Source organism: Calonectris borealis, chromosome 24 (assembly GCF_964195595.1).
Source record: "Calonectris borealis chromosome 24, bCalBor7.hap1.2, whole genome shotgun sequence".
Lineage (NCBI taxonomy): Eukaryota > Metazoa > Chordata > Aves > Procellariiformes > Procellariidae > Calonectris > Calonectris borealis.
The window spans coordinates 4,686,711-4,713,260 of NC_134335.1; the positions used below are offsets into that span (position 1 = coordinate 4,686,711).

Consider the following 26,550-nt stretch of genomic DNA (forward strand, 5'->3'; position numbering starts at 1 on the left):
AAAACCAATGTGCAGCTCAGGTTCTAGAGCCATTTGGTCGTGTCTCGGTTTCGGCCCAACCTGCCCCAGCGGCATTAGGATTTGGGAGAGCAGCTGTTACAAAATGGCAACTTTATCCAGAGGTGGAGCCTGCGCCGCACGCGCGTCATTCCCCATCCTTGCAAGCCCACCTCCCTTGTAATAGCACTTAACAGAGCAGATACGGAAGCACTAACCTGGCTCTTGGCCCGACGAGGTCAGGGCGGAGGCAAGAGCAGCAGAACCGTTGCAGCGTTACAACCGCCCAGGACTGGCATCGTGTGGCTGTGGCACCTCTGGGACGTTACCGTTCTCACAGCAGTTCGTCTCCCATCACGTGCTCCGGGGCTGGATAAAGCTGCTAAAAACCTGGAGCATGTTCCCCCCACCTGAGGCCCCGGATCCTGCAACCCCGATTGCTGTGCATAACTGCAAATTAATGAGGATCGCCTCGCATCAGCAAGGAATGGGAGCGGGTCGTACAATCACCCGTAGGCGTGCGCTTCCCTTCTGGATTTCACCGCCAGAGCCCGGGAAGCGGGGGGCTGTTGGCCAAGGCCGATGCGCCTGTAGCGCTAACGTGAACTCCAGGGTGGGGGTGGGGGAGGAACCGTGGTTTTGTTTTAGGAGTTGTCTAACTGTCAAAAACTTTGCGCTGTGCGCAAAATGCGGTAAAATGATAATGAAACTTACTTGCTAGAACCTAGGAATTGTAAAGGCTACGCAGCCAAAACTTAATGTAAAGTAGCTAGTACAATGGAAGTACGGTATAAATTAAAAAACTCTATCAAACAAACAGCGCGACTCGTGAGTGCTTTGTTCTTTTTATTATCCTGCCTCTTCTAAAGTCTCTTCTGTCATTTCCAAATACAGAGTCTTTTCAGAGACCAACCAGGACCGTCTCTTCCAGGACACAGTCTGCCTTTAACACCACCCTTGAAAAATCCCAATTTTTTTTTTTTTTCTGTGAGAATCTTGAGCAAAATTTACACACCATTTTCTCCTGCTTAGATCAACACAGGGCAATAGTCATATCTGTCTGCAGGAACTGGAAAAGTGGAAGATATGTCCAAAAAAAAGGCATCTTAAGAAGATGCATGTAAGGGACCGGAAGGTGCAGGACTAGAGGATGGCCCTTCTTTACCACCTGCGGTAGCTCTCAAGTAGTTCTCGGTTTGCTCCTTTTTTTGATTTAACGTTATGACACCAGAGGGTTATCCAGGCTTCACGGGGACCGAGGAGCAGAGTTGAGGTGGGAGAGGTTACGTGACCTTACCTAAAAATCACCATGGGCGTCTGTGCCGTGGTCAGTGACGGAAACTCTGGCGTTACAATCTAGTCCCTCCTCTGTTGCTGTAGGTTTAGAGTTAGGATTATGCCCAAAATTGCCCTGAGGCCAGGCAAGCTGGCCTAGGGAAAATGAAGACATCCAGCTGAATTAGAAGAGGTGCTTCTTTTTCCCTTTTTGGCTATTAGGTTTTAAGGAACCGGTGCCCAGACTACAAGTGTGCTTCATCTGGAAAATGTGCTCAGGTTGCCAGACTCGGCTCTGGATTTGAGAGCGATCCTACTGTGAAGACTGCATTGTAGTAGTTTACTAAAGTTGACACCCACTCTAAAAAAGGAATTTTGAACAACTGCCAGTTAGAAATCTGGCCTGAGCCTGACTTACAAATGGGGCAATTTCTGTGATTGTAGCAACACATAAAAAGCAGCAGAACAAAGCAGAGGAAATTCCATAGGTGGGAAGCATGCCTTGATTCACAAGCACTTTGTAACTATTTAGAAGCGGTCAGTGTAGCAAAATTTGTCAACTCTTGCAAGCAGTATAGGCTCCATTGCAGCAGGGATGTAACAACATCTGCTATACGAAAAAAACCAAACCTTCCCCTCCATTTTGTCGTAAGGTACAATTCCACCCCGGCCAATGTTTCTGGCTCTTTTCCTTCCCGTAATCCTAGTTGTTGAGCTCAACTGATCTACATTTGAGGCCAGAAAAATTCTACTCTGCTTAATCCACTACAATTGAAAAGGTAAGTTTGCATAGGAAACATTGAATTTACAGCGTAATTCCTGTGCAGCAGTGGATCATTTACAATGAATGCTGACTATTCAAACCGGTGACTAATTATCACAAGAAAAAATTACGATTAACTAGGAAAAAATAAGCGTTTCCTGTCTATTCCTCTAGGTGGTGCTACACTATAGTATGAGAAGACTGGTACCACAGTTACAAAAAGTACTACCATTTTACAAAGCTGTCCGTCCTTTTCCTATGAGGACTGTGCATCCTATTTACTTTGCTTGCCTACTTGCATCAGGCTGTCTGCCTTTCAGGGGTTTCACCCAGAAAGGGGTGAACGGCATACCTTGTCCTACTGGCTTGCCTGTTGCTGCAGAACGCGGCTCCGCAAGTTATTCCTATCACTGTGTCTCTGCGCACTTGAGGAGTAAACCTGCTATGCAAAGCAAACGGAAGGAACTGAGAATTTTGAGACTTGCTAAATGAAAGGGGGGGGGCGTACAGGGGACTCTCATACTTACGTCATACTGCTTCCCAGAGTAGGAGTACTTCAGGATCTATATTCTTAATTCCCTCCTTCAGAAGCAAGTGTGAACATGGCACAGGGACTCATCCTTCCTACTGCACATTTTCAACAATTCTAATTACAGTCCTCATCCTACTCTGCCTGTGCACGGGCAGAGCAACTTATCGAGCAACAACTAATTAATTAAATTCTTCCTGTTTGAGCACTGATAAGACTGCTTGGGCTGTAACATATGGTGGAACATTACCCTAAGATGACCTCATTCCCAGTCCTGCAGGTCAGAGTAACATGACATACATACCCTTTACCTCTGCAATGGAGAACTAGCATATTTAGCAAATAAAGGTGGTGGTGACAGCAGCTAAGAAATGACACTTAACATTTACAAAGCCATTAACGTGATGATGGGACGGAAACTTGGGAAGGAGCCATGCTGCCCACACCCCTGTGCCCTTTGCTCAGCATGCTTCAAAAGAAGAGTCCTTTAGCAAATGGGCTGGCAGCTCAGAATGGAGTCATGAGGCCAAAGTCAAGACTGTACAGAGTCCAAGGCAAATGGAAGAGAATTTACACTTCCCCGTATTTCCTCCTGACGGCGCAGAGCTCCCCCTCAAACCTGGCTGGCATGACGCGGTCCTTCTGTCTTCAGAGCCCCTGCAATTGAGAGAATTCCCCTTGGAGCGCGAGTCATTTGACCTTACCGAACTGAGGATCGTGATAGAATTAGCATGATAACTGACAGGACGTGAACAAGACTTTAAAAGATCTAGATTTTGGCCTTTTGCACACGAAGTCCTTCCTAGCAGACACTTCCTTTGGAGATAGTGCCCTTATATTCCTCCTGAGCACAGCTCCCCATCTGCAGGGGACAGTGACTATTCCCAACTCCGCAGAAACGGGCAAAGGAGGAGTAATTGCACCATGACCTGAAAGTGAACATGCGTGTTGGTTAGGGGTTTAAAGTAATATTACTACACCCACTACCTAAAGATACCTGTATTGCTTCTAAGGTCACTGGGGAAGCTCCAGAGAAGGAGCACAGCCAGACTCTAGGAGTCTCCTGTCCACCGTTTCTTCAGCCCCACGCATGCGCTGTAGTAAGGCTGAAAGGTTGACGGACACAAGCAGTGATTGACTGTTTCCTCATGGCCTACCTTGGTGCCGTTCGTTCCGCTGACTCCTCTCTGCTATTCCTCCACAGGCACGGCACAGTTTTCCTTGTTTTCTGATGGAATCGCAAGATAGTCTGTCCTGTAGTTGGAGGGAAAGAGGAAAGCATAACCTCAAGTGCTACGATGCAAAAACAGTTCGGGTCCATTCACCCTTAGAGAAATCTTGAGTGCGTGTAAGTATCTCTAAGGTAACAAATGTCACCTGTAGAAGATGCTCGCAGTAGGAAACTCTCCTCGGCATAGTCAGGAGCAGACACCGAGTCTTCCCTAATGTAAAATCCTAAGCATACAGCCTTCCTACCATGTACAAAGGGCACCCTTATCCATGTATGTAGAAAGACGGGAATGGGCCAGTATAAAAATCGGAACATCTCTGCTGTGTCAACTGCATCTGTGAGTCAGATCTCTGAAAGCAGGCCTTCCAGGAGAGCATCTCCACGCAGTTCAAACCGGGCCACTTTGGAATACCGTGCACTGTGGCCACGCTCCCTACCTGGTGCATTGCGCAAGCACGCTGTCTCTTTTGGTACTCCTAAACATCGCACTGATTCCACACGTGGCAAACATCGGCTAGAAACATGCAATCGTCTTGCAGTCTGATCTGGACTGAGACATCTGAAGAACCCTTGCAGAACAGCTCGCACCTGGAGAGATTTCACACTTACGCATTTTCCTGGGCAGCCTCCTCTGCCTTAGAGACTTTCCTGTAGCAATAGACCATTTCTATCAGTAGCCACAAGGTGAGGAAGACCAGCAGAATATACATCATAATTTCAGAGATGACTGAGGTGAAGTCTTCTCCAGCTGTTAAGGAAATGAAATAATCTCCGGTCATTTACATGCAGCTATCGGAGCTCAGCAGCTCCACTGATACTTTCCACCCTCGTGTCATCCTTCCTAACCCACCTTGCCAGAGACCCTGGTGCCACTACACTGTGAGGGGGCAGAAGACAGGGAACAGGTGAGGCTGCCAACAGGATGTGATTCCACTGCGTATTTCCAGTGGAATCAAACATGCAGAGGCTTGCATGTGTCTTGCATTCTCTGCCACCCACACATCCATACAGATTGCTCACCGTTAGCCTATCTCACCTTCACACTCTGTTTCCTTTGTGCTGGCGTTACTTGGCTGTATAGTGCCGCCAGTGATTTGAAAGAGATCAAAACACAGAGATGCTTGTGGGGAAGAAGGGAAGGGAAGACACGGCAGAAAAAGATGAGGGCGAAAAGCTCTTGTCTCTCTCTGAAGAGAACAGCAGAATTCCCACTGATTTCTGACAAGCCAGGACGTCAGCACGGAACTGAGCGAAACCAAGAGGAACAGAAAGGCTCAGGAGCACTGCAAAGGGAAGGAAGGATTAGGAGAGGGTGGAAGTAAGAGACTGATATCAAAATGGAGAATGAGCCGTTCCAAGAGGGAGGGGGCGGAAGCAAGGAAGCAGAAGCTGCGGGAACCCTGGCAAAGGCTGTGCTGTGGCATCCTAGAGCTGCGGGGGAGAAGCGAGGGTTCTAAGCGGAGAAACTGGAAACCTCTGCTTGCTGCTTCTGCCTGCCCAGCTGTTCCCAGCTGTTCCACCAGCCGGCCAAGCTTATTATACCTTCCCACATTCACACAACTGCTCTGAGCCTAAAAAGAGGCTGCAGCTGGCAAACAAAATCCAGGTCTTTCCTCCTGAACCCTGTGTAGTGTTTCTTGCTGGCAAAGACAGACGCAATTATCTGGCAGCACAATCACCGCTCTCCTGCAATGCAACGACAAACTATATCCCTGGATGACAACACCCACGGCGAGTTAAGGCACAACACGCTTTCTGCCAATCCTTCATACCTTCCTCCACCACGGTGAGGTGGATCAGTCTGGAGCTTGTGAAGAGAGGTCGGTGAATCTCAAACTCAAACTCCCGGGTGATGTTACAGGTGTAGATACCTGAATCATTCAAGGTCACATTTAAGACAGAGATGGATACATCCTGCATGTCTTTACTCCCATTCCACTGTAACCGACCACTGAAGCGGCTTGGAAATTCATGGTTTGTTTTCCTGTACTCGTAGATCTGTGAGAAAATGTGAAGGGATATTCTGATTAATCACTGACTCCTATCTTGGACACCACCACAGATATCACATGCAAGGAACAACATCATCCCCTAGCTACGCACATGTATAGTCTGGGCTATGGCTTCCTTACTAACAGCTAAGCTATTCATAGTCTATCATCCTGTACCTCAAAATCTCAGACTACTTTACAAAAGACACAAAACTGAATTACCTCCATCACAGAGGTTGAAAAACTAAGGCACAGAAAAACAGAGACACATGTGGACAATGACACAAAAGATCAGCAATGGAACTAAAAACTAGGATCCTGCAGTCTTCGTGCCTAGCCTGTCGGTCACTGCACGTAAGATCATCTCAAGAAGAATAAATACAGCAAAGACAAACAGTCATTTTCAGTAAGCCCTGGGATATTCAGCTGAAACGGAAGTGTTGCAGGATAAATATGACAGCGTGAAAACAGTACATCAGAAGAACAGAGCCTGGGTGGCTTTCGCAGGCCTAATCTCTTGGAAGTTTCTGGCTGACCACACTCCCCATCATTAAACCGCCCACCCCAGCTCACTTTCGTTAGCATTTTTTGGGTTGCCTGGGCAAATGTATCACCCAGGTCACTGAAAGTGAATTCCCATCTCATTCCTTAGCGCGGTCCCTTTAGTCCGCAGACAGTAGGACAATATTTGTCATCTCACCTGGCCCTGCTCAATCGCGATGAAATGCAACCACTGATCTAATGCTTCATACTCAGATAAAATAGCTAGAAAGAAACACGTGAACTCAGCCTTTACCTTATTCTCCGTTTTACTATTCTTTCTTGAATTCCAGTTGCCCCTCATCTATACAGTTCCCGTTTTGATTCACTCTGAAAATGAATTTTACCTTTTCCTGACAGGGATCCAAAACAACTGCTTTCTCTGAGGCAAAAAGAAGTAAATCCTGTCCTGCAGATTTATCGGAGCCCGATTTAACCTCCAAAGAACAGCTTTGGGATTCAGAAGTGTCCTAAGAAGGGAGGCTTGGCCAGGGGTACCAGGTGTCACTCCATACTTCTGTTTCCCTCCTGGATTTCCTTACATACTGGACTTTACCTATTCAAGGAATGGAACTGGAAATTCACATTCATGTATGTATGACCCCAAATGTTTGAACTCAACAGTAGATTCTAGCTTTTCCTGCCATGAGTTCATGCTGTGCCCAAGTGTGGAAATCAGTTAAGTGAGGAAAAGACACTTTAATTACTGCTCAAAATTGGTGCTGTGGAACCTCTGGGTGAAAATGCTGCAGAAATTGTGAAGATCTGCAGCTTAGAGCTGAACTCCAAGCTCATCTCTCCTCCGTGATATGAAAGCAGCCTACTGGGCATTTCTACAGACTTTGAATAGAATGTGGCAGAAAGCTTTTGTTCATGTTTGGGTCTCTCTCCTTCCCTTGTACAGCCTTCCTCGGGGATCCTGCCGCAGGACAAACTTACGCTCTCATAAATACCTTTTGGCTTCTCCCACACGAGTTCACTGGACTATGTTTCACAGTAAGACCTATGAAAACAAGGGCTCAGCTACCAAACATACATACAGGTTCATCTTTTCCACCCTCCGGCCTGTAGAACCATTCCACCACTGTGCTGGCTGTGACCTCTTCCCTCTTCATGCAGGAGATGCAGAGTAGCTTCATGTTCTTTCCTTGGACAGCCTCTGTCTCTGATGGAACTTCAACACATACTGCAGAACAAAAACCAGCTAGGGCGAAGGAGCAGCAGAGAAGCAGCAAGACAGGGAAGTGTAAGACAGAATTAGAGAGACATCAGTTATCCACATCTCGGCATTCATGATCACATCATCCCCAATGGAAAACCGTTTCATTCATTACTAGCACCCTCTGACAACAGATAAGTCTCAAATATCAAATTTTTCCAAGCCTCCTTCTCCGAGATATAAATAATCCATAATAATTAACAGAGGGTGATCATGCAAATTCACCTCTCCAGCATCTGCTTTGCCACAACTTTCATTTTTCCCGTAGTAACTAATGCCGCTTCAGAGGCATTGTTCATCCTCTCCCATGCATGCTGAGCATGCTCCTGTTACAGTAGCAATTACAGTCTGGTATGAGAGAAAGCCCAGAATTCAAGCACGGAGGAACAGCTCGCTCGCTCTTTGTGCTAAGTTAAAAGGTCTGGATGTTTTAATCTGGCAATGTGTTCAAAACAAACCGGGGGGATTCACCACCCTTCCTGATTCTAGGTTTCATAAGCAGCACTGGGAGCCAAGGGGTTTGGACTCGAGTAAATTTGGCAGTGGGAGGAGTTATTGATTTTACATGCATTCCTGTTCAAAATGCTTCCAATCAGATCTGTGCTAACACTGGCAACTATAAAATACTGCTCTCCCAAACAAGACAAAAATCATTGTCCGTGAAGCTACATACTTGATAAGAAAAGGAATGCTTCAGCACATCTCAGATTAAATCCCTGCTGACATTTGTCCCCTGGGCTAAACAATACTGGTTCTGCCTGTCCAAACCTGTCTCCAAAGCCTAGAGTTTAGCTCGCTGAAGATGCAGACTTTGCTGGCTGCTCCCTCCTCCCCAGCCTCTGAGATACGATTAACCCACTCTCTCGAGCACTGTATTATCCCGGGACCTATCCTGCAAATAGCCAGATTCCAATGGCTAGCACCAGCTTTCTGGGAGAAATAAGGAAGAAGCTACTAGATCATGCTTTACTCCGGTTAAATTAGATACGTACACACAGATATGCACCCACACGCAGAGCTGTAGGTATACGTGCACATCAAATGTGGCTCTATTGGCAAAACTAACCAGCCTTTTCTCGGTTGCAGAAGAAAAACTGTAATCGCAATAAAATTATTTACTCCAGTTTATATAGACTGCATGGAAAACTAGCACTAATGTGCACTGCTTAATGGTTTGCTCATCCTCCCTGAGGCAACTAAATGTTAAATCACATTGCAAATTTCAAAACAGCAGCGAACAGGAAACAGTGAAGAACTTGCATGCGTATTAAAGCACATGCTTTGTGCTGTAATTCTACTTAGCAGTAATATATTTTCTCTGCTCACGTTAACTCCATTACATTCATACTAACTCTGCATGAATGTCGTTTCCTTGTCCTGTAAACAAAAAAGCCACTTCGAAGGCTGGTCTTCATGACAGCGTTAAGGGAACCTTACTAGGAAAAGCAGTGCTTTAAAGAAGCATCCTACAAAAGGCAAGCACCAGATTTAGTGGAGAACCTGGCTGAAGACGAGACGGAATGGAAGCACCTACCCCAGACCACCAACACGACTGAAGACGCACAAACCAGCCTTGGCAGTGCAGCCATTGTTCCGAGCCAGGAGCGAATCTCAACCTGGGCAGAGGCTCTTTCGGCAGACACTGCTTCTCCCCTCCTCGCTGTGGACCCAGCGCAACAGGATGCCTGGGGCTGCCGGCTGCTCCGCGCCTGTTGGTTCGGATCTGCCGGCGAGAAGGGAGCCGAGGGTGGGCGGCAGCCGAGGGTGAGGCGGATCCGAGGGTGCCGTTTCCCCGTGGCACGGGATCCACGCAAGGGCTGGGCTGGGCTCCCCCCGGCGCGGGCGGCAGCACCACGGACAGCTCCGCGGCGCTCGCAGACGGCCCCGCCGCCCGCGGCCGCCGCCTCCTCCGCGGCCGCTCCGCGCAGGGAGGTGCCGGGCGCCGCCGGGGCGCGGAGCAGCAGGTGGCTGCGGGCGCGGCGCAGCTCAGCGCGGCCCGGCGCGGCCCTGCGCTGGGAGGTGGCAGCCGGCGGCCCTTTGTTCTGCGGCCCGGCCGGGGGCAGCGCGCATCGCTGCGCGGGGGCGCAGCTCCCCTGCGTGCGGCGGCCGCGACGTCTGCGCGGAGCCCAGCCTCGCCCGGGCGGGGGGCACGGCCCGCGGCAGGCATGCGCGGGCGCCTCCCTCCCTCCCCGGCCCCGCCGAAGGAGCCTGGGGCTCGGCTGTCCCCACCGCGCCAGCAGCGAACCGGGCTGCCCAGCAGCGAACCGGGCTGCCCAGCCCCTCCGGGAGCCGCCGGAGGGGTCAGCGCCCGGGCATCCCCCTTCCCGGCTGGGCGGCAGCTTGGCTAGAGCTGGAGAGGGGAGATCAGCATCATTCATCCAGCCTCCAAAACAAAGCCAAGGGGGGAGAGCGGGGGAGAGTTATCCACGGGGTCACGGAGAGGCCTCCGCCTCTGATGAGTTTAATACTAACGTCTGCACAGCTCCGAAGGTCACAGTTGGAAATACTGGGAAATCCTCTCTCCTCATGTTCCAGCCTGATTCCCAGGAGTTCAATGCCAGCAGCAGGCTGGGCTTTCTCTTCTTGGACTGAGGCCACCGTGCCCTGAAGGGCTTCTCCAACTCTGAAGGTCACACTGGACAGAGAGGGGAAAAATGAAGTGCTTGTTAAATGTGCTCCCTCTTTTTAAAGCACCTGCTCTGATGTCAGCTCAATAAACAGCACAATCTATTGAATTAAACCTGCCCAATCCCATCAGAGAACGACAAGCGAGCAACTCGCACTGCCAAAACTCAGAGTGCAGACGGCGAGACCCACCCAAACAGGGAAATTCGCAGCCATCAGAACGCACCAGCTTTGAGCCCTTCAGCTGTACACGGACTCTCAGCCGGGCACACCACTGCCGGCGGTGGTCACTACCCACAGCCCTGTGGCCTCCCGGCACTGCCTGGCACCAGGGGCTTGGTGCTAAGGGCGCACTCCCCCCCCCGCCCAGGCTGCTCCCTACAGTGCTTAAGTGAAGCAGGCACTGAACAAAGACAGCTTTTCCTAGACATCATCTAATCATGTTTGTATCAGCAAGCTGCATTCATCATCTGCCAATAACCACGTACAGAGCAACTTGCCTCCACGTCACCCTTTATGGCCTACTGTGACAACTCCAAGTAATTCCTAACCAAGGGCATCTTCCTAATTCCTTGTTCTGCTTCATTTTTCTGACTGGACAGGTTACTCTGCCCTGTTCCAACCCACGTCCGGCTGTGACCCCCAAAACCTTTGCAGCCCTGAAGTATTACAGCAGGGACTGACCAAAGCCACAACAGTCCCTACACGCTGGCCGTCAGGTTTCACTTGTTGCCCCCTTTGCTCTTAGCCTGCTTTGGGTTACTGTGCCCTCCCACCAGCAAACTAATGAAAGAAAACACCTATTTAATGTCTGTCCAGGAGCCAGGTGTGACTATGGAGACCAACAGCTTGCGAGTCAGTGGCCTGCAGATGCCAGCAACACACTTCCAATTCCCCACTTAGAAGCCATTCGTCATGAATATCCAAATCATAAAATCTGACTTTTCTCCACAGGAAGACGAAATGGCAGCCACGATACCCAGAGACAATGGAAGGACGTAGCCTCCTACATCAAGCCATTTGCTTTTCTCCCACTGACCCTTGCTATATTCACAACAACTCAGCAAAGGGAAGGGCAGGCTAAGCCACAGGATTTGCTCCTAACTCTTCTGGAACAATCCAGCCTGTGTGTGGCAGATGAGTGCTGATGGTGGTTTTTTTTATAGACACAGGAACTACTGGACAATGTCCTTGGCTATCTGATTTGACAACCACCTGTTTCATGAAGTACAGTGGAAATCACATCTGTTCTCAGGAAGCCAGGTGCACTGCCAGAAAACACAGAACATGGATCAGCAGAGCTATACTGTGCGTGCTACGGCTGCTCTAATTACATCTATTATGGAGAATCCTGCCAGGGAGGAGAGAGAGGGTCTGAGAGCATTAAGAGGAAGCAGCAGCTCTACAAGGCTGATTTGGTCAGCAGATGCTGACTGACCCTTCACCCCTTCTACTCCTTTCTTAGCACAGCCCTGCTGTCAGGTGCCTTGGTGCTCCCCCAGGTAGAAACAGAAGCCTTTTCCTCCTTCAACCCCAGGCACTCCAGAACTCAACTGCCAACCCATTTAAATTACAGTGACAAACAAATATCCTAAAAAAGTAATGAATTGTCCCTCAGAATCACTCATGCACAGACTTCAAGCACTTCATGCTAGACCGGTGTTCTAGCTGCTATTTAAAGAAGGGAAATTGGGCCCAGAAGCGAAGAAAATCTCTGATGAAACTGGACTTGGATTTGGGTGGATTGTAACACAAAAAGCCACAGGCCAGGGAAGCAAATGGAAATCACGCCCTCTCCCCCAGCTCTGGAGAAGTTTATTCTTCACCTAGAGCCTGCTCCATGTACTACACACAAAACCAAAGGTGATTTGAAATGAATACGTGTAGTCAGTCTAGTTTATTAAACTGCCAGAACCTGTGTTGGGTTTTTTAAAACAAACACGCACACAGAAAAACTTCTCTGACTTATTCAGGGATACTGTACGTTTTTAGAATGAAAGGATAAGATACTTTCATTTTTGCTATGATCTGGGCTTAGCTGGGAACCACTTCAATGTCTCCATGTGCCTATTTTCAACAGGCAACAAAGACCTCTTCAGGAAAACTTGCAAATAAACGGGATGCCACATCGGAAGCCTGTTTCAATTTTCAGCCCTGGTGTGTCGCGAAAGAGATGGAGAGCACATACTCTTCAAACCCCATCCAATGCAAGGATGCACAGCTGCTCCTTTTTGCCCTAACACAGCCTGATGCCTCCAGTGAACAGGCTGGAGGACAGGTGGAACCCTTAGGGCGCAGGATGCTCGGCACCACAAAGCTCTCGGCCATTTTGGCACTCCGGGGGAAATGGTGAAGGGAACTGAATGTTGAGAGAGAGAAATCTTGAATGCTGCAAGAAGCAGCACAACTTATCATGTGGGGGTTGCTATGGCAACCCACCCAGTTAATGCTTCACAGGGGGAAAAAAAAAAGGAAAAAAGAAAAAAGGCTGGCACTGCTGCACAGGCACAACAAGGCGAGGAGATAAAAATAATGTCAGCCCCCTGCTCCCGCTAATCCCTCATTCTTATGGTCCCTGAGTCAGGCTATGCGAGCAGGAACACAAAACCTGCATGTCTGGCCTCCCTGTGACAGCCATCTCGGCAGCTTCCTCTGCCATCCACAATCACATCAGCTCGCTTCAGTGCAAATGTCCTCTTTATTGTGCAGCTAAACATCAGCAAAGCTCTTCCTTGCACAGCCCCTCCTGACTGCCAGGAGCCAATACATACCCACCACTGGCATCAACAACCATCCCAACCCTCAAGGCCGCCAGAGCTGTGCAACAACCAAGTAACAGCAGCGCAATCCCCTGATGCACACGTGCTGGAAGAAAGAGCACGAAAAGGAAGAGAGTACCCTTTACACTTGCTCACTGCTGCTCCCACGGAGCCACCTCTAGGTGGTACAAAACCAGTAACGGTTTGCAGAAAAGTCACACAGGATAATGTACACCGATTTTAAAATGTTTAATTTAACAGATGCAGGCAACCTTCCCACGCACTTTAAAAACCATTCTACAGAAATCTATAGCAAGGGAAGACTTCTCTAGTTGCCTTTACAGAGTGCCTGGGGGGTTATAAAAGCTCATTCAGTTGTCTTCTTCACACTCAAGTTTTAAAATGTACCTGCCAACACCTGGATCCCCATCATATACACTACAGACAACTCCAGCTATACTCTTCACACATCTTTCCATCTGTAGACCTACATTTCCAGCTGATGCACAGTTCCCAATGCTGGGGACTAGGTCTGCAGCGTTCAGGTGCACCCAGCCCCAGCTGCATGCCCTTCTCATCCCCCGCAGATTCAAGAAGGTAAGTCCCCAGAGTGACTGTGCTATCTCACATGTTCTCTCTATTCAGATACCTGCCTGCACTTGCATTGCATCATTTTTTGCCAGATCTATTTCCCCATGCACATACCCCTACGATTCCTGAAAGCTATGCTCCATACTGAGCAACCGCTCTGTCTTCTGTCACATACATGCTGCAGAACCTCTTTCCACTATATACAGATTGTGCGTGTTCTTGATTTACTACTGCTACTTGAGCTTGGCTTAGCTTGCTGCATACCTGCAGAAGAGGCCAACTGATTTCCAAGGCCTCTGTTCTGGATGGGCAATATTCTGACCCTTTCCTGCTGGCTGCTTTCCCTTTCTGCTTTCACCGAGGACCCACAAGGCATGGTTCCTTTGCCATCCTTATCTCCCAGAGAAAATACAGGCTGTTCAACATGCCTCTATTTATCCTTGGCTCTGAGAATTGTTTTCCTTTCAGGTCTAAGAATGAGAAGGGACTGGATATTAGAGAGTCCTCCCCTCTGTGAACAAGTAACTGCCCTGGCAGGCAGACTACCTGAGCTGTTTGTGAGCCTTTAATGCTTTTCATAGCGGTGCTCCCTGTCAGAGAGATACTTCCTCAAATGCACAACAGTGTTGCATAAGCCAAAGCCTGCGCACGCACAGAGGACTGGCAGGGCCTGGGGACTTGGATCCCTTTGAGCAGCAGGTGCGCTCTGAAGGCTGGGTTGAAAATTCTCCCCTCTGTGTCCAAGAAACACACTGAGCTACATTCCTGCACGTTGCTTACACTTTGTGGTCAGCAACTAAATAAACACATTTTTTCAGACCTTTAATACTTCAATATTTAGAGGTGTGTTATTGTACACATCCTGGAAATTCTAAGCCCTGGTGTTGGTCCAGGTACTTTTGGGGTACTGTTTTCTGGGACTCAATGCCAATGAAATCAAGTAGGGCATATGCACATAGGCAAGCCTTTGTGTGCTGTAACTGAAGCGGTGTTTTACAAATCTGCAGTCTAATGAGGAGGCACTTTCATGGATAGGCTTTTAAGGCCTTTCCTAAGCTCATTCACTGCAGCAGTGGATGAAAATCCATTAGCGTGTCAGATTGCCACACAGTCATTCACATTTGCTCATTTAATTTCTGAATTCTTACTGCTAGTAAAATACACCAATGCATCAATTATTTTAGCACCATGCAATGATTGAATTTTTGTAAAGAAAAGCTTGTTCAGCAAGCGTCTTACCTTGGCTGGATTGAAGTGCTAGCTGCTGCTTTTTTCCTTAAACAAGGCTGAATCTCCTCCCAGCTGTCAATAAACACGGGCATACAGCTTTAAGTTCGTTTCCAAGTCCCCTAGAAGAAAGCTCTGGGCTACTTCTCAAATGTGGTTTGTTTTCACAGGAGTCCAGGAAATACAAAGGATTCCAAGAGACCTTTTTTGTACAGGAGACGTTTGGTTGGATATGCTTATTATCTTGCAGACTCAAGTTTCCCATTGTGAAAGAGAAACTTTTTTGGTCTTTGGCTATGTTCTACACCTTCCATCTGTGGGTTTCCAACTTTCTGCTCCTAGTAGCACGGCTGTCATCGTCTTTCATCTAAAACGACAAGCACGTATGTAATACATCAGACATCACACAAGAGAAAGGAGAAACAGTTTTTCCAGCTTCAATGTGACAGAAATGAAAGGTCTTTTGTCTTCTGACAGTGAGGAACATCTCCCTGGTCAAATTCAAAGGCACTGTGTAAAACAGCAGAAGTTGCACAGAGTTTTGAATCTGTAAAATATCACTTTCTCCTTCAAAACCACCATTTTTCAAAGGGAATTCCTTGCTAGCACTTCACCATCTAAGCAGGCACCTTCTCCTGGCTAGGTATTCTGTTACAGTTTACTTTTAGTAGTTGTTTTATTAACTTTAAGCAAAGAAACAACCAGAAAAAAAACCCAAACAAATTTAGAGTAATCATAGGTATCCATCCAGAGGCCAAATACTGTGCAGGAAAGGAGAGATTGCATGGAGAAATCCCAAGGGAGGGGCGGGGGGGAAGGGGAAAGAGGGAGAACACGGATATGCACGCCTATGTGTGTGCGTGTGTACGTATGTATGTACGTGTGTGTTGTGGGCAGGAGGTAAAATATGCCTGGTGCTGTGCAATCCTGGAAAAAACAATGGCACTGTTCCTGCAGATCCGGCAGATAGCGCTGTCCCCTCTGCATCGCCGGAGGTAAAGCCAAGCTCCTCTATTCAGAGACATTTTTCAGGCAATACACATCTTGGAGCCAGAGAAACTGTGCCAACTGTTTCCGTGTTCTTCTCGTCTTTCTAGCTGCATCCACTTGTCATCTGATGTTATTACTGTTAATGATGCACCTCAGAGAGTCCCCAGCACAGACAAGACGCTTTACAAATGCTGGACTAAGAGCTCAGTGTAGCCTTTCTGTCCCATGATTTAATGACCGTGAGTTCTTCAGTGTCCCAGCTGGTGACTGATTAAAATAATTTCTCTGCGAAAATTCTCTTTAATTTATCTACAAATAGATGATGTGTCTGTATCACTTACACCTTTTCCCCAGTTACTGTGAAACTCTACAGAAGTACATAAATTCTCTTGGACAAAAACGGGGGTGCAAACCTACATTAAAGTCACACATGGTAACTGAATCAGCTGCAATACTTAACACTGTGTGCAAGTGCAGATACTCCCTTCCACCCCAAAGATCTGAAGTTCTTGATTTAGCAAAACCATGAAAGCCCTGCAACAGAATAGCTCTTCCATTGGTGCCTGTCAAATTCTAAAAGCATTTGGCCATAAAGGACTTAAGTGATGCACAATCTCGATACGGGCTTCAGAATTAGATTTCTGTGACACGATAAAAGCAAGAGGGATGCAGAAATTCCTCTCCAGACCAAACCCTGGCATACTGTACCAACTCTGCTCCACTCCACAAGCTTGCCTTGCCTTCCCCCTCCCCCTCACTCCTCCTGCTTTACCTCTTTGCCCTGCCCGATGCCTGCCCTCCCACAGGAACCCTTACTTTCTCTGTCACCCTACTTCGCCTGTGCCTTGCCAACTCGTGTACTATGATCTGCCAGCCTTACCTGCCCTTTGTCCCCTCTCACTGCCCAGTTAATGGGCACTTACTCTTCGGTCCATGGTGCCTCTAAAGTTCAGGTGGTTTACATTGAGCAGAGAGGACACTACGCAAAAATAGACTGTATTTCATGCAGTAACCAATTACAGTGAGTCACTACCTTTTACAAGAAACTACAGACTATATAAAACACTGGCTTTGGCTATAATTAAAAACCCCAGTGCTCTGAGAAGAATGAATCCATAACAGTTGATATCAGGTACAGATCTCAGTGTGTTCCTGCCAGATATCAGCCAGTCCCTTAAGATAAATAAAATAATAAGAAATCAAAAAATGTCTGTGAGATCAGACAAGCTGGAAGGCACAGGGTACAATTCAGTTCCACCAGCAGCCCTTGAACAGAGCATAACAAAAGCACCCTTAGCTCTGCAGCCAGCTGACAGGATACCCAGCTACCCGAGTCATGTAATTGCTTGAAGGTCACGTAGGTTGCTTATTTCAAGGTCAGCTGAAACTAGGTCATCAGCTCAACTCTGTGTTTTGGCAAGGACTAAAAATTAGTGCCAACTGCCAGCAACGCGTGGAGGATGAATCAAGTTCGAGTGTTCTTGGTCCTAATGGTCAGATGCCATTATTACCTGCCCACCCTCAATGCTAAACAAAACCAACCCAACTTTTTGGATGGTACTTGCTTTGGAAATAGAAACAGTTTCCTTCCAGCGCTGGAGATGTCCAACTCAGGAAAATGGGACACCGTTGATGTACACTCCCCGATCACTCTCACACATGCAGAAATACAGAACGTCGGCACAATGCTTCCAGAAGACCGTTGTTATGAGTACCGCTTCCTATTTTTTAAAAAAAAAAAAAAGTATTTGTTATGACTCATACTTGAGAGAGAAGCTTGCTGTTCTGAAGAAAATTAAGTTTTATCTGCAATCTAGGTAACATTTTCCTTATTGTTATTCTTATGCATACATTTGAATAAACAAACCATAAAACCACTTGGACTATAATCTCTTTTTCTTTCATATTTGTATAGATTCAGCATCATAGGATCCTTGTCCAGGTACAATTACCCAGTGATAATAACTGATTTTTGATAAGGAGTCATGCTGACCGTATCAGAGAGAGAACACGATACAAAAGAACACTATGCACATATATTCCACTTAAAGAGACACATATATATCCCTTTATATAAAAGTGGTTATGTTGGAAGCCATCCACATGGTCACAAATGCCCAGTAAGAATGAGGTGAAAGGCTACTTATGTGACCCACTAAGCAGTGGCATGATCATTTCCATTCCAATGGCACTACACATGGCCACCAGCCCCTAACAGTACATGAGTTATTAAATTCTGATCATTCATGCACTCAGGATGCTCATGGTACATCTACAGCAGCTAGTTACTACTTTTGTCATGCAATGTAAACAATCCTTGATTAAAAACATTTTTGGAAGTACAGTTTTCATTCTAAAACCCCAAGACATTTTATATTATCAAGGCTGTCTATGGGCTTTTCTGTACAGGATCAGCAGCACCATAGCTGGGAGGCTGAGGGAAGCAGAGATCACTCTGAACCCTCTTGCGTGGTGAGCAAACGATGATGGGGTGTCCACTTTTTGTCAAAAGTGTCCTTGAACAAAGCCTTTGGGGGAGAGACAAAATTAACTTTTTCTATAAAATACATAAGCTTTATGCCAGAAACTTCATTACATTAAAAACCAAGCTGTGCACTGTAAGACAGAGCCCTGACAGACGTTCTCAGTCAGCTGCACTTAAGCGTACTCCATTTGCCTGGCAAGGATTATGTTCTCATCCCCTGCACATAACTGTTCTCCCTGCGCAGCTACCCCACGCTCCCGGAGAGCCACGGCGCAAGGTGCTCTGTGGGGTTTGGATTGCTCGCTACAGAGGGCAACTCCCCGTGCTTTGACAATAGCCTTCCCTCCTCCTCTGCCCTTCCTGATGTAAACCATACAAGGAATGACACTTCCTAACAAAGGAGCTGTTTGTTCTATAAACGGTCTTTTTCTCACACACCACAGATATCACCACCCTTTCCCAGCGCCTAAGAGCAACAACACACAAATAAGTATCAACACTGGTTGCTTCTCTAAGAAGTGAAGAAAGAAAGCACATCAGTGCGAGGTACTGAAGGCACAAGCATGAAGCTATTTCTGAGGCAGAAATAAAATTTCACACACCTTCAACAGAAGCTGGAAGCTTATTTCAATTTAGAAAGAAATGTGCTTTCTCTAACATGCCAGAGTGCTCCTAAACTGTAACAGAGAACTAAGTATGATTTTCTTTTCCCAACTACTCTGGGGTCTGTAAATGTAGAATTTGAAAGACGATATGGACAAGTAGGGTCAATTCTGCACCTACTTCTGATTTCAGTGGGTACTGCATACGTATTTATCCATAAACTAATAAAGTTTGACCCCATGAGGGGTCAAGTCCTCCCCCTTCCATGAGGAAGAGTGGAAACAGAGGTCGATCAAGGTGAAGTGATTTGCTCAAGGCCACAGATTAAATCTGGGGTTGAGGTGAGGGCCCTTGACTTCCTGTTTCCTGTTATAATGACCAGGTTATGGAGCCTCCACCCCATCACTGACCCCCATACCTTCATTGTTGTCCCATGATCGCACATGGGCTTGGTTAGCAACATCGGTCGTTCTCCCTCCTTTATGCATCTTGCTCAGCAAAACCTTCTCACCTCATTTCCCTTTCTAGGCAAAGCTTTACAGCCTCTTCTTTTCCCCATCTTGTATCACGCTCTTGGAACATTCGGGTGCCAACACGCAAACAGGAAGCACTTCAGTGCTTGGAAGTACTGAAAGCCTTTGCCTCTGTCTGCTGGCGAGAGTAGCATCCTCTTAACCTAGATAATTTCACAAGCAGCTGCAGGGCAGACACTGCAGCAGCACAGCACGAAGTCCTCTTCCCTCACAGTTCTTCTGTACGAGGAAGTAGCAAACACCATCAAAGGCAGGTGCAGAAGAGGGCAGTGTACAAAAGCCCTGAAAAGGTTAGCGACATCAGTACGCTCATTTGCAAGAGACAACTGATTACTGCAGAAGGATGGGGGAGAGTAAAATGAACACTAGGCTGGTAAATCCAGACTAAACCACATTTTTCCATTTTTAACTTCATTGAGTCCTTGACTGACTGAAATCCAGTAATAAAATCAGCTTTCCTCTTGGCAATATCTCAGAATGAAATGTTTCATGTTTTTTTCTCCTCTTCCCATACTTTTCCTTCTTGGGGCATTAAGTCATTTGCATTTAATGATTTCCAAATTATTAAATATGCAAATAGCTACAGTTCTTTATAAACTGACTCAATTTTCTGCTAATTTACTGTTTTCCAGAGAAAATAGTCATCAGCCAGCTTGATAGACATTCCATGCCTCACACTCAACACAAGCATGAAACGGAGCAACACTGAACACAAGTCTGGGAATCCACGGCACAATTCCAAATGCAGGATGAGATTGATAAGGAAGATCTAATGCAGTCAGGAGTATTTCCAGCAGCATATAGATTTTCTTGTGTGTTATTTTAGTCTCAAAGCCAAAATGCTGGCTTGGAAGGTTCAAGTCTTCCAATTCCATATGGAAAATACACCACAGACAAATGCCCCGCTGTGAGAAGGAGCTATCTCCTTGACTTGTTCTAGTTTTGATCTGAGTATTGGCATTGTCACCAAAGGGATCTACTTTCGCTAGCAGTGGCAGCATTTCCTAGTCACATGGGAACACTATCACAGAAAATAAAAGCGCTTACACTTCAAGGAGCCCGCACAAACAGCTCTCAGACAGCAACCTTCTCTGGCCCAGTCTACTTAAGCAGAACTTGGGCTTAGCAATGGAAAGTACTACCTGCCATTTATCAGAGCAGGCAGAAAAGCTCATCAGCTGCATGTATTGACTGTCAGCTGCTAATTTCTTATTTCCAGCTGTTTAAAAATTATTTTTAAAACCACTTTGTTTAAAAAAAAAAAAAAATTATGCTGATCACCCCCCGCAATGTAATTATTAAGAATCTGAAAAACATCAGTCAGTTTCGATTCCACCAACTACTATTTCATGGGGTGTCTCTACATTCCTGAAAAATCTCCCTGAACACCAAACTGCAAATTCTTTTCAGCTCAAAATGTAATAAAATGATGGTATCATCAGATATGGATGTGTTAAACTGCATCAAAGTGCTGAGCGGCAGCCGAGAGAAAACTTCAGAGAGAAAAATCAGCAGAGAGCACAGGGCATCACTGAAGCAGGTTGTAGGAGACGATAGCACAATTATAGGATCACAAAAAGTGGCTGGATGCATTAAATAGCAGACCCCAATACTCACCTCAGCAACAAGAAAGGAATCTTGGGAAAGGAGATGTTTTGCCGCCTGTGTCCTGCTCTAATGAGGCCAACCCAGTCTTGGTTTCGACTGGAATTTCCTACTGTAACCAGAACAAAGCTTCCCAGCCCTTGCCTGAAGCGGTCTAGAGTGCAGTTCACATGTGATAGAGGTTCTTGTTTTTTGGTGCAGTTCTCGGAAGTGGGAAGGAAGCAGCATTCCCACAATCCTTGCTCCCATTACCAGCTGGTTGCTACTAGGCATTTTATCATCCACCTATCTCACGTGGCTTAGAATACTTTCCGTAAGGAGGCCGGCAAGTACAAACTGGCAAACGATACTAAAATAGGGCACGCAGTCCTGATGAGCATTAGGATAGAGATGGCAGACAACTCGCTGCCAGTTAGGACTTCAGATACATAAACTACATATGCTCTGGTTCAGTGTAAACATTTAACCCTTTTCATACCTTCAATTCTGCAGGGAAGTTAATAATTTGCTTTTTCTTCCAGCAAATTCTCAAGAGGCATCCTGATACCCCCCAACTCCATCATTTGATTCTCTTTCCCTCCAAAGTTCCTCCAAGCCACTCTTACCATCCCTGTTTAGCCACTCAATTTTCCCATTCCCCAAAGCAGTGCCCTCTCTCGCTGCTCGCAGGCAGGTTTTGTCCACGTCCTGAACTTGCAACTAACCTCTTTACCCTTGGGGCGTAACAGCCTGCTCAACCCTCCATTTTGTTCAGATCTAGGCATGTTGTTCTGAATCAGTAGGAGACAAATTAGTTGTACGGGGACTATATATGACAAGATTTATGGCACTGAGACAGTGACCAGAGCACATACCCACAGGATCACAGGAGATTTCTGTAAGGCAGCGGAGTATTCACAGGAAAGCAAACACCTCAGAACTGGGATGGGTTTCCAGGAGCGAGGGAAGCGAGACACTGAGGAGCACAGGTCAAAGCATCAGGCAGGGAGTTTGAAAATTATGAGGTAGCACGGTGGTTTGGGACATGCTCCAAGGCAGCGTCCTGACATGCCCCATGTTACAGAAATCTCTACTGGAATCAATGCCCGAATCTCATCTCCTCTCACTCCTCAGGAAATAGTCTCAGAAAAAACACAGTGCACATTTTAAGAGGGAATCAGCAACAGAGTACCAAGTAACGACTCTTTGCTGCCATGGCCCCGAGCACAGTCTGAACCTCAGTTCAGGGCGCTGAGAGTCCTGACAAGCCTCAGGGAAGGAATTATGCCATGTAGTCTTCCCAGACATGCACAGACTAGGAGGCCAAGTTTTGCTGTTTATCAACTTACAATGCAAAACCAGAAAGTAGGTCAGCAAGCATGGTATCTCAAAAATGAAGAAAACTATCTTCCAGTCCCTTCTTCCGGGATGGTTCTGATCGATGTAGGTAGGCATGAGCAGAGCTGATTTTTAGAATGAAAAAACCAGAAAAACTGCTTGAGCCCGAGGCTGTAGTGGACTCCCCCAGACTAAAGTCAAGCAGCAGTGCAAGTAATTCAGTGCTCAGGAAAGAAGAGAAAGATGTTCATGCCTAAGGTCCTGGGGGCCCCAGGCAGAGGCACATGACCAGCTCTGGGTGTTGTAACTGCATCAAAAATCAACCCAATGTACAGCAAAGCAGTGATTATAACATCAGATTTAGCACAGGCACACACAGCTTTAAGCTATTCTTCCTGAGTGTCCTACATAAGAAACCCAAACAAATTAAGGAATGAGTAATGAAAAGGTAGGAGGTGGCAAGGCTTGTTTTGGTTCAGGAAAGGATTCCCATCCCTTGCTTGGAATCTAAATTAGATTCAATTTAGATTAGAGTGAGGCAAGGCCAAATTCCCTTGATGAATGATTTGCTGCAGTAGATCACTTGTATTTTGCAGCCATTCTTCAATAAATGTGTTTTTCACCTCCTGCTTCTACTTTTGTTTCTCATCTTGTCAGCTTCATGCCATGCCCTCCCCTGTCCCTCTCGGTTAGGATATCCCTTATTATCTGTCTCGGTAAGGAAAGAACTAATTTGTTGTCTAGTAGAGAGAGAACGTGTTCTTGGCCTGATAAATGGATTATCTCCATAAACAGGCTTTCTAATGCAACGACACCCCACATTCTCACAAAACCAAAGGAATTAATCACAACCAATGATGTGACATCCGAAAGTGAAGGCTCCCTCTCCTGACCAATATGCTAGTATTACAGCCAGTTCTTTTGCTAAAGGAAAAATCCAGGAAAAATGGATTCCATGCTTACCATGACTGCAAAAAGATCTCTGTCCACCTAATAGCCTCACAGCGCTCACATGTCCAAGGCAGATACACAACTGCAAGCAACGTGTTTTACACAGGCAGTACTTCCACGGTTTTGACAATCAAATTACACGATGGGCAGTTTCAAAGATTCAGAACCTACCTTCAGGTTGTAAATAACTACTGAAAGACCAGTATATATTGCATTGCCTGAACAGAGCACTTTACAAAGCAAAACCTCCAGCTAAAGACTGTTTAATAGGCTAGAAATATAAAAAGAGAAACGACGGGGCAAGTGCAGTACAGAGAACACCAAAGGGATGGGAACAGCACCAGCCGCAGGGGAAGCGGATTCTATCTACCCCCAGCAACCGGGCAACGTTTAGCCATTATCTGGTTGCCTTGCTGCAGTCTAGGCTTGTGATTTTTACTCTCCCGATACTCTCCATCCCACCGATTATCATTTGAGATATTAGTGATATCAGCTAAGATGATGCTATCTCCCTCTCAGGAGAAATCAAGAATATATAGCAACTTAAAATAGATACTCAGTTCCTCACTGGACTGAAACTCTTTAGCCTCTGACTCATCTCCATGAGGAAGACAAGCATATGTAAATCATATTGATCTAGAACAGTGTACCCGATAGACCTTCACGTGTCACCTGCTTCAACAAAAAACGGATTAATTAATTTAGTACTTCTCAAGAACTGGTTTACAACTTGTTCTTCCTGGGTAGTAGGGTTTGTGTCAATCAAAAGGCCATCACTGGCATGTCCTGCAGGACGCTGGAGTGCTGAAAAGCATCTATGTGACTTAAAAGCACTACCTACAGCAAAGCTAATGGGAATTGGGTTGATTCACCTAGGAACTCTGGGCACACGTCTGGCTTTCCTCTCTCATACACTGAACATCTTAGCAGTGACACTCCAACGTATGCCAAAGGGGAATCGGCCTTCAGAATTTTTAACTGGCAAACGCTACGTCCAAATATTGGGTCGGACAAATTATTTCCAGCTGACAAACTAGATATTATACTAGATTAAAGCTTTTTTGCAACGGGCACAATCATACAGCAAGTTATCACAAAAGCACGTGAAGCAGCTGATAACAAACAGGGATATGTCCGAAGGCAGACAGCATTTTTGTCAGAAGAAGTGGGTACTGACCAGCAGCACCTTCAAGCCACCATGAGAGATAAACTTACCCTGTTGCTATATGAGGTTTCATAGAAGCCACGGAGAAAGACAAAACCAGGGGCAATTCAGAACAGGAGGCTGAATCCAGTAGGTCAAACCTCTGCTTAGAAGGAAAACCTGCAGTGGCTAGGCTCCTAATTTTAATTCCACAGTCAAGTGACTAAGGTAGCTGAGATGATTTTGGGGGAGAGGGCATAAGCAAGGAACTTATCTGGGGATAATATATCTTTCTGATGTGCTTCCAGTTTCCTCTGATGGATCAAAATTAAAATGCTTTATTTCATTGGTCCAGCTTCCTTTGCAAGTATTCTAATTTTTGCCCCTTCCGTAGAGAACCCAATTTCACTATGGGCAGCTGCAAAAATACTAAGCTTTCATTTTTAGTGCTTACGTTTTGCTTAAACATGCTACCTTTGGCAGAATCAGTCCATTAATCATTCTGGTAAGAAAAAAAACACAGAACTACTTTTCAGAGTACAAGACAATTCCCACAGGACTGGTAATTTATTAACACTGATTTTCTTTATGATGCTATTTTCCCTTCCTGAACTTTGGTGGCCTTTGCAAAACTGTTTCACTATTGTATTTTAGTCTTTGTTTCCTACTAGCATAGCATATAATTCTTCCTTTCTGATGTTTGGTTTCACATGCATTCACTTTGTGATAAAATGATACTCATTTTATAGTATCACTTCAGGAGCAGAATAACATACTTTAGGATGATACTGCAAGACAGTAATATTCGAATGCAATGCTAATTTTGTGCAATAACCTGATAAAAATAGACATTGTTCCAAGGAGCTGCTCTCTTGAATGGATGCTCGGAAACTTCTGAAATTATGAATCTTAAAATACATTACGTTAAAGAGTAATCTATTGCCAAATGATGCAGTAGCTTAAACTCCTACACACTATGAATACAAAGCCTCATTTTGCCAAGTAGTGTAAATTTTCAGGGTTCTGAAAATAGCTAAAAAGAAAGTATTATTATGTGCATACGAAATATCAAAGCATCTGACTTCACTTCCAAGGAAGAAAATACTAACTCATGTATTTTAATTTGCCATGATTACAGTTTCCATAGGAGAGAGGAATAATACACCTTTTGGAACTTTTCTAGTCATCCCGAATGCATTATCTCTGTATACTGTGCTGCCTGCCCAAATGACACTACAATTGAAAACAATTACATGAGAAGACAAAGATGGAGTTTATTACTAAAAAGCACATGGCTAGCGTCCAATAAAGCTCCAAGCCAGTAACTAAGCTACGCACATTCCCAAATTCAAATTCACATCGACACCATCCAAAAAGGATGAAAACTTCTCAAGTTAGCATTATGGCACTAAGCACTATAAATCTCATCACACAACGGCTCACATTAAGTAAACTAGAGCACGGCTGTTTCCATGGCTTTTAGGGCACCTCATGGAATCAAGATCCCAAAATGCTGCACGTTCCTTTACTAACAGTTCTCTAAGCTCAAATGGTTTCACAGCCCATCTACACATTTGAAAAGGAATAAGCCCATCTAGCCAGAGCCAAACTGCAAAAAAGACATTTGATTCAATCCTTTATTTTACATTCATATCGAGTGCCTAGCTGCCTAATTAGCTGAGAGGGCAAGCTACACAGGCAGGCTGGAAGCCAATCTATTTATCATTTGCATTTAAGCAATGCTTTCATATTTGCAAAGTGCTGTGCAAATACCAATTACCGCCATGATGCAGCAGAGCTTATTAACACAAGCACAGTGCTGATGTGATTATGCTGCTTCCAGCTCTGGAGCTAGTTCATTTGCCAGCAGTCCAGCGGTTTCTGCCCTGCCTGCCTCCTGTTGCAGGGTATAGTTATGCCATGACACCCCCATTTCCCTCACACTGTCCTGGAAAGTGCCTGGAATAAGAGTATCACAATACATCAAAATTGACTTCCAAAGCATGAAGCTCAGGTTCAACACTTCGCATGCCCCCAATACTTGTGCTGCAAGGACAGCTCTGCAGACAGGCTACACAGCAGCAAGGAAGAAATAAAAAGCCCATTTGACAGGATGTCCCAGTTATCCCCTGCTTTATCCATCTTTTCACAGGGCTATCAAGAGCATGAGCATGT

The 26,550-nt window shown here is 46.0% G+C and overlaps 1 protein-coding gene across 1 annotated transcript; it reads right to left on the bottom strand.

Annotated features, from left to right (window-relative positions):
• Positions 1–825: 825 nt before the first annotated feature.
• On the bottom strand, positions 826–9,419 carry SCN3B (sodium voltage-gated channel beta subunit 3). The gene is made up of 6 exons (XM_075172977.1): positions 9,080–9,419; positions 7,367–7,530; positions 5,568–5,793; positions 4,405–4,543; positions 3,722–3,818; positions 826–3,221 (listed from the first exon to the last, which is right to left on the bottom strand). Exons 1-5 carry the CDS (start codon positions 9,132–9,134, stop codon positions 3,755–3,757), a joined length of 648 nt encoding a protein of 215 aa, XP_075029078.1. The 5' UTR covers positions 9,135–9,419; the 3' UTR covers positions 826–3,221; positions 3,722–3,754.
• Between the last annotated feature and the right edge of the window lie 17,131 nt (positions 9,420–26,550).